This window comes from Trachurus japonicus, chromosome 18 (assembly GCF_045865225.1).
Source record: "Trachurus japonicus isolate A0001 chromosome 18, Traja_1.0".
Classification (NCBI taxonomy): Eukaryota; Metazoa; Chordata; class Actinopteri; order Carangiformes; family Carangidae; genus Trachurus; species Trachurus japonicus.
Window position 1 is genome coordinate 25231360 of NC_140924.1, and position 20962 is coordinate 25252321.

The window sequence follows — 20962 nt, forward strand, 5'->3', positions numbered from 1 at the left end:
TGCGCCAGCGTTTCGTAGGTCTGGCCCCGTTTACATCCTTCACATCCTCTCATATCGCTGCTCTCTGCATCCCCGCAGCATCAGGACCAGTCTGAGCCGACATGTTTGCTGTTCCCCGCTCTGACCGCCAGAGGGCGCTGTTGCCTTACACCAGAGTGGGAGGCGCCTGGGAGGTGCGTCAAGGTAGCTGGGATGCAACAGGAAGTGCGGAATAGGGGATTTACCAAAATAAAAGTTCGGCATAAATGTTGTAAGCGGAGGCGGACTATTTTGAAAGTGCGCCACCAGGAAGCTGTGTTAATGCTAGTCGCTTAATTGTGTCTATCGGAGCTTTGTAGCTTATTCCATTAGGTTTTCTCAGTGAATTGTTGAATTTGAAGGTGAGTCGACGAATTTAAGCGAAATAAGAATGATGACACTTAATCATTTATAGACATGTTGAGCCAATTTACTAAAGAATAAGCAAAAAAACAAACAAACGCCTATTTAAGAGGATTAACAGCGAGTGATGCTTGATTTCCCCGTTAGAAATAGCTTGGTTAAGTCGTGTCAGGTGTTAGCCTATATATGGTCACATTTATTTATTCATTCATCATTGAATCATTGTCACCCTGGTTTCACATCTGGGCCGGTCGAGGTCCTGTGTGGAAATAGTGCAGGACTCGCTGTGCGGAGTGATACCATGGTGACAAGTAGGAGTTACACCAAGATTGCATCAGATAACTGATTACACACACCTCCCTTCCCTCACCCCTACACACACCTCACACACCTTCTTTAACTCAGCCGTCTGTCTTCTCTTCATGTCAAGGACACCTAAGTGGAACAAGCCAGGTGTTTGTTCTGTTCAGCTCAGTTTGTGGAGATTTTTATTAGCTTGGCTACTACAGTAGACCACTACAGTTCATACAGTAGGCCACAATAGCCACTGAGACCCAGGGGAAAAAAGTTTTCTGATTTAGATTTTTTTTTTTTTTTGACATAAATTATGTGTTGGGGTGGTGAAGAAAAAATTGCAAAGAAGAAAATAAAACTTAATTTCATTAAAATTACAACAACATGCCACTATAGTGGACAGCAGGACTAGCATATATTGTTCTCAAATATGCAATATTTTATGCTTATGGAAAGACAAGAATTATCCAGCAACGTACAGTTACACATAAAAAAAAAAAACTGATGTCAATTTACTTTTGTGATTTCATATAGACATTTGTCCTGAGATGGTATTTCATAGAGTATTCAGACTTTGTAGACACACAGAGAAACAAGTTGCATCTTATGCTCATATAACTTTTTATTGATTTCTCATCAGCTTTTAACTGTATTCAACCCCACATTTTAGCTGAGAGATTACATCGCTTTTATGGCATTGACTCTGGCCTCATAGGATGGCTGATGGACTTTTTAACTGAACGGTCTCAGCGGGTAAGGGTCAATGGGGTTTTTTCTGATGTCATCTTCTCCTCTACCGGCTCTCCTCAAGGCTGTGTTCTTTCCCCCTTTTATTTATTTTATACACCAATGATTGTCGCAGCCGCCAGCCAGTATCCACAGCATCATCAGTCATCCTGTCCCTTCTCAGCAGTGACGACCCTGATCACAGGCCAGTGGTCAGGGACTTCACTGACTGGTTTGAGTCCTCCTTTTTAAAGGGATAGTTCATTCAAAATTGAAATTTCATTATTCATTATCTCCTCCCCCTCATGTGGACTAAGGGCTGTGAGAAGTTTCAGAGTCCTCCGTGTCCTCCTTCTCTGAGTTACAGGGGGTCTCGGCGTAGCAGTGCATGTCCATATAACGGTTGCAAATGGATACCACTTTTCTTCTTCAGTAATCGTCACACTGACGCCGGTGCAAATCTCGCAAGATTTGGAAGGACCAGGAAGAGGAGCTTCCGCTACAAACAAGCTTGAAAAATAGTTTGAATTATTTAATTTTTTTCTGAACAATTTCGCATTTCGGGGCTTCAATACAAGACGGACATTACATACGAGCAGCATGGAGGTATTTGGATGTTTTTTGGTGTGTCTTTTTGTTACGAAGACAGTTGGTATCCATTTGCAACCGTTATATGGACATGCACTGCTACGTCGAGACCCCCTGTAACTCAGAGAAGCCACGGAGGACTCTGAAACTTCTCCCAGCCCTTAGTCCACATGAGGGGGAGGAGATAATGAGTGAAATTTCAATTTTGGGTGAACTATTCTTTTAAGTATAAATGTCTCTAAAACGAAAGAAATTTAATTTACGAAAAACAGTACGGTAAACACACCTGTACGGTAAACACATCTTGGGGGAAAAAGTGGAGGTTGTGAGCCAGTACAAATATTTAGGAACTATACTTGACGATAGGTTGACCTTCGAAGCCCACGTTGACACACTTTGTAAGAAGGCTCATCAGCGGATGTACTTTTATCGAAAGCTCTGTGGTTTTAATGTGGATACTACTTTTATAAGAATGTTTTATACTTGTTTTATTGAGTCTTTATTAACTTTTAACTTCATCTGTTGGTTTGGTCTTTTAACATGTAAAAACAAGAATAAATAAGAATAAAAATAAAATAAAATAAAATAAAATAAATAAAAATAAGAATTGCAGGCACAGCCCTAAATGACCTCTCCGAGCTGCACAAGGAGAGGTCAGTGACCAAAGCCAGACTGATCCTGGCAGACCCTGATCAGCCCTTGCACGGAGAGTTCAGGTTGCTTCCGTCCAGACGCAGATACCTGCTTCCTGGATGTAAGATGAATAGATGGAGAGATTCATTTGTCCCTGCAGTGACCAGGCTTTTAAATGATCTATGTTGAATGTTTTTTTGGATGTGTTGTATGTTGCTACTCGCTGTGAAACGAATTGCCCCTTGGGGATAATAAAGACTCTTGAACCTTGAACCTTGAATACTTGATACTGTACCATTGTTGTCCAGTAGAGGCTGACGCAGTCCCACTCCCTCCCACTCCCACAGAAGACTGATCCCATCCTGTCCCAATCCCGAGCCAAAAGTTTTACAGAATCCCATCCCATCCCTTTTTATTCCCAGCCAATCCTAAATTGGGGTGAATTGCTAAGCAATGAACCTACATTTCCCTCAGTATAAAAAGCTGAACATTGCTACACGGCTCTACACTAACATTTGTTTCCTACTTTAGGAGCACAATGAAAAATGTTTAAGTAGCAGGTTATTTAAGCCTAAGATAACATTGATGGTCCAATGACCCATTTTTACATCTGAGAGCAGTAAAACCACCACCGGGACCCGTGGGAATCCCAGAAAAATGTCGGCCTCTATTGTCCATCCATGAATTATTTTTTATTAATCATTACTTAGAGTCAAGAATAAAATCATGGGATATATTTTCTGGAACATGATATTTCTATAGGCACTCATTTGCAGCACTGAATAAAAACCTGAAAACCCTAGGTTTTGGTTTCAGCCCATAGAGGCTGATGGTGCAGCTCATCCAGCTCTGTGTCTTTTTAAAAAAAAATTATATATATAGCCTACTGTTTTTTTTGTTTGTTTTTTTCAAAAATCACTCCAAAATACCCACAACAAACAAGTACACAAGCTAAACAATAAAAACAAAACAGAAACAAAAACACACAGCCAACAACAACAACAAACACTACCCAGACATTTACAAAAATGTGTTAATATGTTTCACACTGGGGCCCAGACACAGTCAGACTCCACGGGTGGTGTAACAGTAGCCGGACTGCTGCAAAGCCTTTCTAGGTGAATCCCTGAGACCATTTCCCTTAGCCACCTGGAAAAGCTAGGAGGGTCAGTAGCCTTCCAGTTGTTAAAGGTACATTGTGTAAGTTCTCCTGTTATCACGAAAATCGATTATTTGGTTCAAAAGTATGTTTTTCATTAATCAGTAATCCCCTCATCAACAAAGTGAAGTGTTCCTTTCAGCTCTGAATGAGCCGTTCATATCATTCATATCTCCATGGAGCGGTAAGCTCGGTGCTGCTGCCATGTGGTGTCTCCATGTTTTTACGTTCAGTGGCAGCATGACGGTAGGAAACCACGGAAACTCAGCAGAGACACCGGAGCTGTCGGCTCAGGTGGAGGTGGCGTCTGTGAAAAGTCACCGTGGTAACGCAGTGAGGAGGAATGGAGCGTTACACTGATGCTGCATTCACCTGCAGTCGGGCAGACGGCCGTCGCTAACAAACCAGATGTCATTTTAGTCACAGAAGTCCAGAGAAAGCCGGTAAAACAATACCACATCGCCATGACAACATATTGTCATGTGTATTGTTTTGCCTCGTGCTGACGGACCACGGACCACTTGTTTACATAAAGGCTTGTTTATGCCGCTATGTGCAGCAGCTGTCGTCCGTCTGCCATCTAACCGATTTCACGTGAATGCAGCATGAAAAATACGACTGAGTTGCTTGCGATCTACAACCGCACCGCTAGATGGGAGTAATTCTTACACAATAAGTATCAACCTTTTTGCCACCAATGTGCCAAATCTGATGGTCACCTGCATAGGGCGAGGGAGTGAAAAAAAAAGCTTCGGAGCAACCAAACAATACAAAACTACATCTGGATCCAGCTGCACATCATAAACATTACTATACCATGAGAAGATCAGTTGCCAAAAAGAAACAATCTTTGGACAGAGCCAAAACATGTGCCCCAGGGTCCCCAATCCTTGGTTGCATCTGTTACAAATATTGGAAACATCAGGATACGTTTTACTGAATTTTACCTTGGAATAATGTAATCTGTGCATTTTTGTGATTTTATATTGGATCAGCTGCAACCTGGCATTAGTTGAACCTAAATGAATATTTTCCAACCCTTCCCTCCACACCTCATTGGACAGCTCCGTACCAAGATCTGCCTCCCATGCAGACTTGATATGGTTTGTTGACAAAACTGAAACTTTGGAAAACAATGATGCATATTTTGAAACAAGGTGTTTAGATCCTGGGTTTTGTTTCATTATAGCAAAAAATGAGTGCTCCATGCTAGGATTTATGTAGTTATTTACATTTTCTTTAACAAAATGCCTTACTTATGTAAATAGCGAAAAAAGTGGGATTGAGGAAGGGAAAAGCTTTCCTTCAACTCATTGAATGAAGCTAAATGATTATGCATGTACAAGTCTGAAAAGGTAACCAGACCCCTTTGACTCCAGAATACAAAGGCTTGATCAGACTGAGCTGGAACAAAACTATGGTTAAGGTTAAAACTAATAGGAGAATATTTAGAAAAATCAGTTGAAGTACTTTCCTAATTTGTTTTAAATTTTTAATTGAATTGTACAGCACAGAACTATCCTCAACCAAAGGCAAAGGATAATCTTTCATGCAAAACAAAAGAGCTGAAAGGGAGCTATTTCTTGCAGCGTGTGATTCAAGCTGTAACCACTTAGGAAGGGCAAAACCACCCTGTTTCTTAGGCTTTTGTAAATGGGCCTTGGAAATAGGATGAGTTTTATATCCCCATATAAAAGGCAAAATTATTGAGTCAATTTCTTCAAAGCATCACGATGACAGAAAAATGGGAATATTTTTGAAACAAATACATAAACCTAGGGAGCGTCACCATTTTAATGTCTCCTGCAGGGTCATCATCTTCATCATCCTGGACTCTCTTCCTCTGATAAATCTATTTCTGAATCTCCCTCGTTGATTTTGTAAACATTCACTCAGCCTCTGTCAAAGAGCTGTTCCTAAAAAAGAAAATGTAAAGCAAACACAAGTACAGAGTCCTGACATCCACCACAGAGTACATACGTAAAATTACCTTTTTTTCATATGATGAATAGTCAATTCAGCTTTGAAAATTAATTTAAGTGTTCACTTATCATAAACAATCAAACTTCAAAATGCTTAAAATGGACAATATCATGCTCACATTTCCATTTCCCATAAAATGTGCTTGTTGAGATGACAGCTATTTAAAAAGAGGAAGGGCCAGCTGTCCTTTTTAAGGAACAACAGGACTCAATAAGATAAGAGAAATGAACTAAAACAGGATGTACACTACAGCGTCAGGGAGAATTATAATGTAATTCTACATCTAATGCCATCCTCTGATCTCTCTGATGTCCCACTCTGCCAGTCCTGGAAATCCAGCCTAAAACAAGCTGTTAATTGTTCTATCCCAATGTTTACTCTGTGATAAATACATTCATTGGGATGCTTCAAATATGAGTAATAAGACCTGCTGCTGATGATTACAGGAATCATCGGTGAGTTCCGCTGATGCCGAGTCACTGTTGCAAAACAGAAAATGACACCAATGTGAGTTTTTTTATTAATGTAACACATCTCTTGTTCGTTCACACTGTATGTCCACACAGCAGGAAATAAAGTTTCTTTATCTCAGGCTTTTTCTGAAATTCAACTGTGGAACTGTTCTTGGAAGTAGGTTAACACTGCACCCACAAAAGCAGTTTCAAAACTTCCCTCTCCAGATATAGAAAGATTGTGAAACGTTCCTCTTCAGGGTAAAGACTCCTCTCTTTCGAGCATCTGAAAATCTGCCTTCGCTTGTTGAAGTCTCAATTTGAAACTGCTGATCTGCCTTGAACTGGTTCTATTAAAGGGGTAGTTCACCCAAAATTCAAATTTCACTCATTATCTACTCACCCTCATGTCGACGAGCTGTGAGAATTTTCAGAGTCCTCCGTGGCTTCTCTAAGTTACGGGGGGGGGGGGGTTCCGCGCAGCAGTATTTGTCCATATAATGGTTGTGAATGGATACCACTTTTCTTCGTCCAAAAAGACACACCAAAAAACATCCAAATACCTCCATACTGCTCGTCTGTAATGTCCCTCTTGTATTGAAGCCCCAACATGAGAAATTGTTGTAGTAGTACAACAGTAGTAGTAGTCAAATCACGTGAGACACTGGGACACTGGGAGCTTCCGCTACAAACAAGCTTAAAATATAGACTTATTTAATTTTTTCGGAACAATTTCTCATGTCAGGGCTTCAATACAAGAGGGACATTACAGACGAGCAGTATGGAGGTACTGGATGTTTTTTGGTGTGTCTTTTTGGACGAAGAAAAGTGGTATTCATTGACAACCATTATATGGACAAATACTGCTGCACGGACCCCCTCTCCCCCGTAACTCAGAGAAGGAACAGAAGACTCTGAAAATTCTCACAGCTCTTAGTCGACATGAGGGTGAGTAGATAATGAGTGAAATTTGAATTTTGGGTGAACTATCCCTTTAAAAATGGCGTCGTCTGGCCTACTTGCCCTGCACACACAGTTCTGGGTGACCCCTGGGTCTGCGTCAGGAAGTGAACTCTCCATTCATCAGCATTCCTCAGAGCGCTTCACCAGCAGACTTACTTACTTCCTAAGAAATTAGGTTGATCCAAAGAAATGACACAAGAGATGAGACTCATTACCGTCATGCTGTGAAGTGGATGTTGTGGAACTTATGCAACTTACGGATTGTAGCAGCAAGCAAGCCTGTTCAACTGGTTGGCTTTAACTTTAACAGAACTCGCCCTGGGCCTGGACATTAATTAAAGGGATAGTTCAACATTTTGGCAAATTGGCCCATTGCCATAATCCCTATAGTTTTAGGAGCAGGTTTGTTACCTTTAATTGTCGGTGCAAGCTATTTTTAGAATAGCAGAGCAGAGTCGTGAGCTGCTCAGAGCTACGCTACGGAGGCTCATGGGATTTCTTGGTTTCCCTCATCAAACTTATCAAATACACAATCCAACAACTCCACAACGCTCTGGTGGACAAGTTGTGACCTGCACATTCACCACGCTATGAGATAATAACAGAACGTTACCAGACAGAGTTGTTTTCGGGGCAAATGCAGAGACTGCTTGCCGAAAAACTGCCCTTGACTCGAACAGCTGTTTTGCATGAATTTCCCTCTAAAACAACTCTGTCTGGTAACGTTCTGTTATTGTTATTATTGCAGCTCACAGCTCTGCTCTGCTGTTCTAAAAATAGCTTGCACTGACAATTGAAGGTAACGAACCTACTCTAAAACTATAGTGATTATGGCAATGGGCCAATTTGTCAAAATGTTGAACTATCCCTTTAAACTGTCTCAACTGGGCCAACATTTTTATAATCATTATCTCTCACGCCTTCCTGCTGTTGGCCCTTCTGCCTGACCTTAAACCAGCCCACCCAGCCGGCTCTCTTATGTTTTGGCTACTTTGTTTCAGATGCTCCTCGTTGCTAAGTAAAAAGTTGGATATCAGTTACATCCCACAGACCGCTCACTTCTATGTCCCAGCAACGCAACACAATACAAAAAAGGAACTGTGCCATTTGACCACATACACGTCAGCATAGTACAACAGAAATGGACCGGAAGGGAACTAGACAGTTACACATTATAATGTATAATGTAGCATTAACAAAATATGAACACTCATATCAGAGGCCGTTTGCTAAAGAGTTACCATCGTTGCAGAGAACTCATCAGATTTATTTGCTTAAGTTTCAAATGATGTCAAATGACCAGCTCAGGAAATGAAATAAATGTCACTGCATTACAGTGTTCCAAAAAATATTAACACTGAATAAATGATGAGAACCCCACACTGAACTTTTCTTCAAATGCTTTAATAACCGAAAAAAAAAGGAAAAAAAAGTGGATGAAACAAGCTACAGTAAGCTAACCTGAAGCTGGCTCCAGCTGCAGAATCACCACAGACACTGCAGAGGAACCAGAGACAGAGGAGTGTGGCGCCCATCGACACATTCAAACTGGCAACTTTACAGTCTGCAAACCAACATTCATACATTAGTATTTTCAGAAGTAGCCTGCATCTGTCGTTTCACATTCATGGTAGGAAAGAATGAGGTATGAGCTGCAGTATGTGGACTTCTTCGGGGTCTTCTCGACAGAGTGGCTGAAATCTGTTTTCATGCACCAGAGCAGAGAAATACACAGCAGAAATGAAGGCACCAATGACTGTCAATTAAGAACAACAGTAAATCTAAGTGCAAATCTTGTTTTTAATGCTATAATTGTGATATTAATGAGGGTAGATCTGATGAGAGGGAAATAAATAAATGCTCTGACTGACTGGCTCTAATGTAATGGGTCTTGTATGCAGTTTATCCTTATGTTATTTTGTAAAGGTATTTACATGGACAGTCACTGAGCAGTAGAAAAGCAGGAAAGTAAAAAAAAAAGACTAAAATGCTGATGTGTTGTCCCTGGTCAGGTATTAATCAAACAAATTATACGTTTTAAAACAAACATAAGGAAGTGTCCGGGGAGAGGGAAGTCTGGGGATCCCTGCTCCGACTGCTGCCCCCGCGACCCGGACTCGGATAATGCGGTGGACAATGGATGGATGGATGGATAATGAACATGCACACACTCATCTCAGCAGCGACAGTGACATAATTGGGATATAGGTTATCTACTGTACGTATTATCACTATATTACTATATTATCAGTTCATTCTATTCATTCTAGTTGGAGACAGGTTTATTACTCCAATAATTCTCCTGAAATAAAAAATGTGTCCAAGTTGCTTATCTCAAAGATATTGCATTTAAAAATGATATCAAAGAAGGAAAAGTGGGAAACTGTTCTCTCAGTGCTTGTTGGATACAAAAATAATCATCTGATTTCCAAAAAATAAAAAAATAAAATTACTGTCCGAGGATGTGCTGCCACAGAACTTCTAGTGACGAGTGCTTGTTTCGAAGAGATCGCACAGTTTTTCCTCCAGTCAGTGTTACTGCACACCTCAAGTGTGGCCCATTTCCACTGAAGCTTTGGCTTGCAGCAACTGTAGTATGTGTCCAACGAGTCCTCCAAGAGAAAAACCCAAAGCAGAGGAGCACAACTGGGAGGTGGGAGGGGCTTATTCCTCTTGCTATTCAAAACAGTAGTTCCTGGGATATGAAATGTGCAAATTTCCTGTGGTTTGTAAATATGACATATCGATAAGGAATGAAGATAATTCTGGCGTTTAGTGCAAAGCAGTTCCATGGAACATGTCAGGTCAAGATAACAACAAGGGAAGCTGGATTTCACCTGCATCTGTTTTGCAAACAACATTTAGGAATGACATAGCTGCCTCTGTTTTGTTTTTCTTTGGTCAATAGAGGTTTGAGTTAACATCTCCCTCAACACACTCGATGTGCCAGGAAAGGGCTGGTTCAAAAGTTTTGACGAGCAGAGGGACCGTTTCGCAAACGCTCCTTGCTCAGAATCTCCAGGACTCATCAGTCAAACAGTAGAGACTCCCATTCTCTTTGTAGAAACAGATTCACACTGTCACCGCTGCACACGTATGTCAGTAGTCTGGATTGTATTCGTTTTGAGGATCCATCACCAGGGTGATTTTACAGTTCTCCTCCTCCTCTGCTGGGATGTACAGATCGCGAATAGTGCTCTGGTGTGGTGAAAAGAAGCAGATGTTAGTGAGTGAGAGAACACCTCTTAAAACTGAGTTTAAATACAGCTGTTCGTGTGAAAAACTAGGCAAAACAGCTACAAAACAGTACTGTATTAAAGAGGTTGCCTGGCAACCAGACAACAGAAAGTTTCTGCATAGTTGAGCAGACCTCCCAAAATATTTAGGCTAATAGCAGCTCTGATACATTTTAGCAGATGGGACAATCGGGAAGTAGAACAGTTACCTTGTTGTTATTGTCATAAATATCACTGAGGAAGTCCCGAGGCTGAGGTACTTTGGGGAAGATGTGGTCCTTATTTCTGTAGAGAGACAGTCAAATGTTAGAGTCGAACGGGAAGGAGGCTGCAGCCAATCCACCTTTTTCCGAACGTCAAAAACGTAGCCTGTTTTGCCGGTTTTGCTCTTCCGGTGGAATTTTATGTTTACGTTTCCATGGTTTCGGTAGTCGCGGTAAATGCATGGATTTCTTTTTTTTTTTTTTTTCAATGAAAATCTGTAAAACGCATGGATCATCACACCAGCTTTTAACAGTGGATATCACACAAATTGACATCCGTGTACAGCCAGCGTTAATAGAGCCATGCGTTTACCGCAACTATGACAACGACTGAAAACCATGGAAACGTAAACGTACAATTCCACCAAATTGGCAAAACCGGAAGCTGTTTTTGACCATAGATGACGTTCGGAAACTTGTGGATAGTCAAGCAAAAAAAAAAAAGGTGAAGACTTTACATACTTCCTGCAGCACACAAAAGTTAGGACCGCCAGGCCGGCAAAAACCAGTGGGATGATGATGGCAGCGCACACCACCGCATTAGGGTATGTATCTGCATCTGCATGCAAAAAACACCAGCCGCACCAACGTTACACAGGCTTTTTACAGAGAGCTTCCAAATGTAACAGAGTAGATTTCTTTCTGGCACATCATCATCATAAAACAGCCTCTAGGTGGCAGAAACATCTACAAATCCTTTAAACTGCTCTCAATAGTAGGACTGTCACAATGATGAAACTTAAGTTGGCAATTCATTGCCATACAAATAATTGAGATTAATAATTTAATTTTCCGATCATTTTATGCCATTATCATAGTATAAGCCTAAACATAGTTATATAGTACACCTTATGAAGAGCCATGTAGCCTATTGGTATTAAACATTTGAACATACATCAAAATGACATTTCTGTTTAATTTTAGACTTTGAAACTACATCCATGATGCTAATGTCAGTACATGCTCATTGAAATGCGGTCGGTGAGTATTGATGCGCTCCACTCATGTGTCATTAAACAACAGAAGAAGAAGAGGGTGCAACGTGATGATGTCATCAAAAGAAGACCAGTCAAACCCCAAACAGTGGAAAACGATGACGAAATAGTGATGGAAATGACATTTTTTAGTTTTATCCAGCTGTTTTTATACAGATGAGAGGAAATCATTTTAACCAGTTTTAACCCATTTTTATCAATTATGTAATAATTGTGACAGGCCTACTCAATGATTCATTTAAAAATATAAAAGAGACCATGTCCATACCAAAAGACTGGACGTCACTCCATGGTGTGCTGTCAGCTTCAGACTTTGCTTTAATCTTTATACGGTACTGACACTGAGGGACCCGGACCAGCTGATATGATGTTCTCCCTCTTCCCTCTCTCTCCTCCCTTACCTGTTGGATCTTGAAGGAACAATTGAAATAGTTTTTAATCAGCTCTACAATAGATATGGCAAACAACAACAGCAACGACAGTAAAGACAGAAAGTGTAGTGTTGTGTTTCTTGCCTTGCTGTGACCACACTCGGTGTAATTAATCACATACTCCCACGGACTGTATGTATCTATGTCAGGAGGAGTCCAGTTGATATTGAAATTACCCCCATCCTTAGTGACGTTCCATTTAAGAGGAGGTGGTTTCACTGTGCAGAGAGAGATATGACAAATATTAACAACAATGTAGTCGTATTATCATTTCTGGATTGTGTCACACTCCTCATTACACAAGGATATTTGCACAATGAGACGCATGTGCACACCCATTCTCACCTAACAAAAACTAAGAAATGACAGGAAGCGACTGTGGAAGCGCAACATTTCAAATTAGCGCGGTGCCAGCTGCGTCAGGGTTAGCAGGGGAACTGGACCCAGGCTCTGGTAGCCTACAGACATAAAAATTGGTGCAGTGCAATGAAAAAAAAAATTTCATTGAAAAATAAAAAAAAAACAGGAAGTTACACAAGAAGCAGGAACATGCAAGAAAACACATAGGAGGTACAGCGAGGACCAACACAGGGGAGGAACGCAGAGCATGAAACAGACGAAGCAACAAAGAACAATGGGAAAACACAGAGGTTAAATACGCAGGGAGAAACAGGACACAGGTGGGGGAATGAACACAGGTAATCACAAGAGGGAGAGCACAGGAAAAACAGGAACTAAACAGGACGAGACACAAACCAAGATCCAGGAATTTTTTGAAGGTGTTTCTGGAGAGGCTGCCGTTCACTGTTCCGTTAAACAAGGCGGTCACACTGTCACGATAGGTCGCCTCCAGATTACAACCAGTCCTGATGTCCCCATCGCAAATGTATGACGGGCACTCTTGTAAAGGTGGGGAAGAATTGTCTGATTTAGACCTGCTACCATCCTCTTTCGCCAATCTTGGAAAGACAGAAAAAAAAGGATGGTTAACTTCCAAGCCCATTATTCTGGAGAATTTAAAATAAACACATCAATAAAACAATGCCTTATTCAAACGTTAACCTTAAAAAAAAAAAAAAAAACCTTTGACCTCTGACCTGGTTTAAGTTGGTTTCATCCCATCATTATCAATAAGTGTGAACAGTTGTGTCCCCTGTCTTGGACTTAACTTCTGCAACAAGTGCATAAGAATTCTGTTATGAATGGGTTCAGGCCACTGAGGGTTCGATGTAACTTTTTTGTAATTCAGAGAAACTGTATGTATATTCAGTTAAGCATAGGTTCTACTGGCTACTGACATAAAACTGCTGCTAGCTGGAGGTGCTAACAGCTACCCATAGAAACCCTAGCCACTTAGCTTACTAACTAAAAACCCTCCAGGTGTGGCCAAACTATTGTCTTGACAGTTTTTCATAGTTGCTTGACAGTTGTCTGGCAGCCTCATGTTGAAAACAATGGTCCAGGAAATCAGCACAGCCAGCCAAGAACTGAAGTAGTTTGTCTAACAGAGATTTTGAAAATGAAGGGATCAACCAATATGGTTTTGTCAGGGCCAATACTGATACCCATTAAAAGTAATGAAGGTAAGTAGTGAAAGTGGACAATACAGATTACAGCGAAAATGCCAAATATCGGCCGATATTATCGGCCATGCCGGTAATCGGTCTATCCCTACTCAACACATATCAGTTCTCAACAGATATTTTACACATTAAAACAACATGTAATCCCCTAATGGAGAATAGTCAGTAGAATCTGTTGCTCTGGACCTTTTACAAGTTCCAGCTCATTGGTTATCTGTACACATACTGTTTTGTTTTGTTAATGTCATTGTGTAAAGCTAGTGCTCAGCATCAATAAGCTAGCTTGGAACAATTAGCAGCTTCAGGGAGAGGCCAAAAACAGAGCTATACAAAGAGAGTGAACACTGGACAAAATTCAAATCAATGCTATATGCTATATGCTCCATAGTTACTACACACTAACGGTAATGGTGATTATGTATCATTGTTGTGTTGACAAAGTGGTCAGACAAAGTCAGTGCTACGTTGTTGCACTAACTGATCGACAGATTGCCTGTGACAATAAAGGTGTAGTCTACTGTTTGGTTCGGCAAAAGATACTGTACGTAATGGGTCAAAGTAGGAAATCTACTTACGTTACGACATTAACAAAGTGGAAATTAGCCACTTGGCTACAATCCCACATATTTACATGTCAATGTCCATCAATATGTACTGTTCCCATTTTTTTTTTTAATAAATCAATCTGAAATCTGAAAAGTAATGCAGTTGGTGTCCGCCTCAGTTCATCTGTCATATTATTTCTAACATGAAACATGTGAGATGTACAGTCACCAGGGGCCATAGGTATTATAAAGCAAGACATGTAATAATATGTATATTTTACAGAAAACGGGAAGTTTAGGAACTATTTTCAGATGCAGAATAATTATCATTTTAGTACAAGTGAGTGTTTACAGCACAAGGACAGGGTATGTTCCTTCATTCTCTGGTAGTTTTGGATAACTGTGTAGCTCCTTGATACAACAGAATAAGATACAAGGATGAGTGGATGTGCAGACTTTTGAAGTTGGTTTTGTTTTTTCCACAGGATTTGTTGAGATTAGGAAAAGTGTTGTTTGGTTGTGACATGACGTCAGACTTAAGGAGGACTTGCTTGACTAACACTGATAGGAGACAAAACTTGACATGGGCTTTTTTCCTTCAACATTCATAAGGTCATTCTAGTGTCCCCAGACTATGGACTGCAGGAGCTTGCTTAGCATAAATACAAAGGTTTGGTTTGCAGGCGGAAGCAGAACGTAAAAGAATAAAGGTTCCGCATAAATGTATTGTGCTAACCCCAATCCACAGTGACTTGGGACTGTCTTGTTTGTGACTTGAATGTATTTGTGAAACAAAGATAAACTGAATATGTTGAAATCATGCAATTTCACATTTGGTTATTGGGTCATGAACTTTTTAAAATTAGCCTCTGTTGTTTGGTTTAAGCTGGCCGGAGATAACACTCTGCCCCCTCCACTGAATGCTACATTACCAAGTATAGCTTGGACCCCGGTTGACATTTCTGCTTGGGAGTGATGAAAAGCTGAGCCATTAAATATATGGAATTTAGCCTGAATTGAACCCAACTCCGTTTACACTTGGGTAGACTGTGGCTTGTGTGTGATGAAACTAAAGTTAACCACTGTTTTGCAAGAAATATTGCAATACGGCTTACTCATGTTTACGCAGTAATAATGGGTTTCTACTGAAACAACACTGCGCTGTGAACATTGCACACAAACAGTAATACATACAGATAGAAGAAACGGAGATCAGGAACAGAGCTGACTGCTTCCCATGAGCACCGAGAGTGACTGGAGGAAATCACGTAACACTCCAATTTCTTCACAATCTCTGAGGGGAGGGAGAATAAACAAATACACAAACATATGTGACTCAAATAGGTTCTTTAAAACATTCAAACTTTAAAAACAAAAGCTATTAAAGGTAATAAAGTGCAAAGGGAGCTACCTGGGTAATCTTTAGGGAGGACAGCTTTCTCACTTTCATTGCCGTCACAGAGAGTTACAACAGTCAGGAGCAAATATCCCCCTTCCATCACTATGTAAGCAGACCAAGGAGGTGAATTCACCTTCTTTATCCACCAGCAGACACACACACAGAAAGAGTGAACAATCAAACCATTATTTGAGATACAGTAGTGATTGTTTATGCAAAAACTAAAGATTATGAAGGTTTATTCTTTAGTCAGTTACTGGGGATTTTCCCAAACGGTAAATATAAATGTCACACCCTTTATAATGTAATTAGGTCTGCTCACAGCAGTGCAGTGATATGTGCATATCAGGAAATATTCAAACAGTTTTACTCATAACCCTATGTGGGATACTTTGGTGCAGGTGCTACATTTACCAAGTGGAGAAGTGTTAACACTTACTTCTCTCGTATTGCTGTCTTTTCCATTGGTCTTTGACTCGACTCGATACTCGCAACCTGCCTGCTGGGATGGTTCCCAGGTCAACTTTGGATTAAAATCATCTTTCCACACCAGGGATAAATTTTGTGGTGGTAAGATTTGGCCTTTGATAAGAAAGAAGAAAGAGCACAAATTTGGCAACATAGGACTTCCTTTCATTTAGCCTACTTGTAAAATAACACAAACATTGGAACAAATGAATTACCCACTGCTGAGGGAAAAGAAACACAAAGACGTGATCTGACTCACTGTTATCCTGAGATAACAGCCATACAGTGTTGTGAAAAGGTAACTGCCCCCTTCCTGATTTCTTCTTTTTTTTTTTTTGCTTGGCATATTTGTCACGTTTAAATGTCATCAAACTAATTTTATCAGTCAAAGATAATAAAGTTAATACAAAATGCAGCTTTTAAATGATGATTTGAAGAGGGAAAAAAAGCCTTCCAATCCTAGGCTGTCCCTATGTGACAACTGTTGTGCCACCCTCAGTGTCAACAACTGCAGTCAAGCATTTGCGATAACTGCTAATGAGTCTTTTGAGGATGAATTAGCAGAAAGGCAGAGGAAATATAAAAGAGTTGTTTAAATCAGTTTTTGAGCATCAACAGACTGTTTAAGATGAGTCAGTGGGATTTAGGTCGAGACTTTGGCTAGGCGGCCCCCCAAAATCTTTATTTTGTTCTTTTGTTGTTGTTTTTTTAAGCGATTCAGAGGTGGACTTTCTGGTGTGTCATTGTCCTGCCACAGAACCCCGAGTCTGCTTGAGCTAGAGGTCACGAACCGATGACCGGACGTTCTTCTTCAGGAATTCCTGGTAGAGCAGAATTCATGGTTCCATCAATTACTGCAAGTCGTCCAGGTCCTGAAGCAGCAACATCACACTACCACCACCATGTTTGCCTGTTGGTATGATGCTCTTTTTATGAAATGCTGTATTACTTTTACACCAGATGTAACAGGACGTGTCATGTACACCTTCCAAAAAGTTCAACTTTGTCCTGTCAATCCATAGAAGTTTTCCCCAAAAGTCTTGGGGATCATCAAGAAGTTTTTTTGGCACAAGTGAGACAAGTGCTTTGTGATCTTTTTGGTCAGCAGTGGCTCAGCGATGTGAAAACTCACTGCCAGTTATCTCTTCATTGCAGTTGTTGCCACTGAAGGTGGCACAAGCAGTTATTATGTTTAGAGGACAATTACTTTTTCACATAGGGCCAGGTAGGTTTGGATAGCTTTTTTCCCTAAATAAATAAAATCATCATTCAAATCTGTCTGACATGCTGTGGCATGACCGTAAACAGGTCGTTCATGCTAAAAAAAAAAAGCCTCCGGTAGGGCTGAACGATTTATCGTTTTCTGATCGAAATCGCGATTTCAAACAGCGCGATCACGTGATCGTCAAAGCTGCGATTTTTTTCAGTGCTCCTGACTGACCTAGGATCTGTTTTCGACTATTTCACACATGCATGCCGTCTCCGTGCCATCCTGCCAAGCTCACCGATCAGAAGCGGCATGCTGCTCGTGGACAGGTCAGGATAACCAATCAGTGAAACCTGCACCACCTGCTCGTTAATTTCAGAAATGGCTGTTATGCACCTCACCCTGACTTGTACCAGCCTTTAAGAGTTTCTGTGTTCACTATTTTTGCTTTGTTTGAATTTTTTTGTTTAATGCTATAAAAGGAAATATTTGTGCGCTGCTGAGCCACAAATGAAAGAGTAGTGTCTTTAACTTGTGCATGTTTCTTAATAAATAATTTTCTAATCAATGCTTAACTTTAGTTTTCATTCTTGCATTAGAGTAATGACATTTATTTTGAATGGAATGATGTAATATCTGTTAATGTTACTGTACATCATGTATATTGCACTGAAACATGATTTGAAGAAAATCGTGAAACAAATCGAAATTGAAAAATCTGCCAGAAAAATCGCAATTAGATCTTTTCCTAAAATCGTTCAGCCCTAGCCTCCGGTGTGACTGAATTAAAACAACTGTGCAAAGAAGAGTGGGACAGGATTCCTCCTTAGGGATGTGGAAGACTCATTACCAGTCTTGCAGTTGTTGACACTGGTGCCATAACCAGTAATTATATTTAGGAGAAGTACTTCTTCACATAGGGCCAGGTAGGCCAGGTAGGTTTGGATAGATTTTTTCCCTTCATAAATGAAATCATCGTTTAAAAACTGCATTTTCTATTTAGCTACTCAGGTTATGTTTGTCTAATATCAGAAATTGTATGATCATCTGAACATTTCAGTGTGAAATATGCAACAACAAAAAGAAGAAGAAGAATTTAGAATTCAGGAGGGGTGGGGGGTGGAGAGATACCTTTTCACAGCACTATAGACATGGCATTATAGATCACTCTCTAGGTCTGATCAAATCCTCTATTACATTTGTATTTAGTATCTTGATATTAAACATTTCCCTTGTGGCAATATAATAAAATATTCTCTTCTAATATACCAACATTAAACTGACTGTAACCATCTGAGCACTAATGTTTTCATAGCTATATGTCTGATCATAACGTGTCTGGGTTTATATTCAGCATTTTGGTCATAGATCCTGTTGATTTACCAAATAAGACGTGACGTCACTACTGGGAAACGCACGTAACCCACGCTGAGTTACAACTGGAAAAATCCCGTAAGGAAGTAAATAAAAACATAACACGAAATACACGAAGCCTTACCAGAGTGGGATTCAATCGATATAAAGAGAAAGTCTAACACCAACAACTTTAAACAACTTGGAAACATCCTGCTCGTTGTGCCTGAGACTTGTTTGGTCATGAAGTTTGTCCCTCCTCAGCTGCTGGTGTCAGGACCAGACGGTCTTCCTCCGCTCGCTCTCGTCTCGCGCCTTGAGGCAGGAGTCTAGTCCGCCGCCGCTGGAAGTTCCCAGAAAAGTAAAATATAAATTGAAAAAAAAGAAGGAGAAGAGGAAAGTAAATGTCCGCGCGTCAGTGGCTCACACACTGATTCTCACCCCCGGCTCCTTCGTCTAGAGATTAGAAAAGGCTGGAGCTGGGCGGAGTGCTTCCGTTTTTTTTCTTCTGGAGAAGGCACGCATCAGCAACCACATTACACTTACTGAGAACAAGAGCAGGAAAACTACCTATAATAATACTTTCGAATTGACTACTGTGATTAAATAGTTCAACGTTAGCGTTCATAAAGTAGCTATGGCTAGTTCCTTATGGTTTTGGGGCACTAACTGTAGTTGTAGCCTACTATGTTTTCTAACACCATATAGTCTAACTGTAAGAGGACTAGTTACAGTAGGAAATACCATATTGTGACAACAATTTTACCATAAATTCAGCATAATTAACTTTACAGTGTTATTGTATGTTTCTATAGCAGCTTTGGGGGAAAGAATAGAATAGAATAGAAATAATACAAAAAACACAGCAGAGGCTGTGTAGGCTAGTTAAAATGATAGTTAAACGTTTTGGCAAATTTGCCTATTGGCATAATCCTTATAGTCATAGGAGTAGGTTCATTACCTTTAATTATTGGTGCATGTTCTTTTGAGATCAGAGTGGGCTGCTCAGTGAACAAAAGGTGACTGGACAGGTGTCCTTCATCAAACTCATAAAATACACAGTCCAACAAGTCCAAAACGCTCTGATGGACAAGTTGTGTACTGCACATTTGCGGATCTAGTGTTGTGGTCAAGACCATCTAACCCGAAACCGATCCAAGACCAAGGTCAGAGCATACTGGGACCGGGTCAAGGTCAAGACCGGTCTTGAGTACTACAACACTACTGAGAACAAAGCAGGTTGTGAATATTCCCACAAGCTGTCTGAGGTGAACTGTTAGAAGGCTCAACTGTACAAGCCTACATACTCTTTTGGTACTATCCTCAAATAAGGCACCTGAGCTGCGACTAGTTGTTAATATAAGGATTAAAGCATCATCTTGTGACCATTGGCTGTTGTCCAATTGGACAAGATTCCAGCTCAATTGGATTCACACTCTAACCCTCCAAAGGTCATTCCTGCTTCATTATTATTGGGGTAACATTTATTAACTAAATAAAAATGTTTCCCAAAGCTCTGTGCCAATCATCTGAGAGGACTTTGGTGGAAATCTTCACAAGACACTGACTAACGGAATGTTACTGTGGCCACACTGATGATTCAGTCCATAAACAAATGTGACAGGTTTATTACATTTCCAATTAAAATGTGATCACAAAAAGGCAAGAGACTGGAAAAAACCACTCCTCGAGCCCAGCAGAGACCCCCAGCCTAAAATGTGGATCTTGGGGGGAAACCCCACCCTAGAAATAATGTAACCTTACAGTTCATCCAACAAATAAAAACACAACATGCACATCAACAACAAATCAAATGAATAGGTGAGAGAGAAGTTGATTATTTCTTCTTTTTGGCCTGTGGGCTACTGTTACAGTAAGTAAGAAGGGAAGTAAGGTTTATTTGGATGGCACATTTCACTGTTACAAAACAATGTTCTAAATGAAGTGGCCAACACAGATGAGGAAATGGGTTAGTGGGAGGCTATAAAATAAAATGGAGCAGCTGGCCAATCAGAAACAATTTCATCCAGGTACTCCACGAAGGTTTTCAGAAGTGTGGGAGGTGCATTGATAAGGATAAGGAAGGTTATACAGTACATCTCAGCTTTCATAGCAGGTTAAAGAGGCAGCCATTAGTTTTTGCTCAGCAGACCATAAGAGCCCAATTGGCCGTAAAAGGGAGGAGGAGGTTACAGTAGCAATATACTGGGGGTTATTTGACCATACATGGCTCCAAATGTTGGCAGCAGTATTTTAAAATGGAGACAGAATTTGAATGGAAGCCAGTGCAGAGCAGTTAAGCG

General features: G+C 40.5%; 1 protein-coding gene across 2 annotated transcripts; it reads right to left on the bottom strand.

Annotated features, from left to right (window-relative positions):
* Positions 1–9546: 9546 nt before the first annotated feature.
* On the bottom strand, positions 9547–19794 carry LOC146969398 (interleukin-13 receptor subunit alpha-1-like). 2 transcript variants are annotated; one of them, XM_085759873.1, is made up of 10 exons: positions 19621–19794; positions 18805–19002; positions 16071–16213; positions 15644–15767; positions 15427–15526; positions 12861–13063; positions 11942–12322; positions 11141–11237; positions 10625–10700; positions 9547–10377 (listed from the first exon to the last, which is right to left on the bottom strand). In XM_085759873.1, exons 2-10 carry the CDS (start codon positions 18902–18904, stop codon positions 10279–10281), a joined length of 1323 nt encoding a protein of 440 aa, XP_085615999.1. In that variant the 5' UTR covers positions 18905–19002; positions 19621–19794; the 3' UTR covers positions 9547–10278. The 2 variants fall into 2 exon arrangements, with proteins under 2 accessions (XP_085615999.1, XP_085615998.1); XM_085759872.1 differs by lacking the exon at positions 19621–19794 and having other exon boundaries at positions 18805–19100.
* Positions 19795–20962: the final 1168 nt, after the last annotated feature.

Excerpts from the sequence above, each read along its gene's own strand:
- LOC146969398 (XM_085759873.1), bottom strand. The coding sequence starts at position 18,904 with ATGACCAAACAAGTCTCAGGCACAACGAGCAGGATGTTTCCAAGTTGT. Across the intron at positions 16,214-18,804 it reads ATCGATTGAATCCCACTCTG|GCCAAATCTTACCACCACAA; the intron begins GTAAGGCTTCGT and ends TTCTTATCAAAG. Across the intron at positions 10,378-10,624 it reads TTTATGACAATAACAACAAG|AGCACTATTCGCGATCTGTA; the intron begins GTAACTGTTCTA and ends TCACCACACCAG.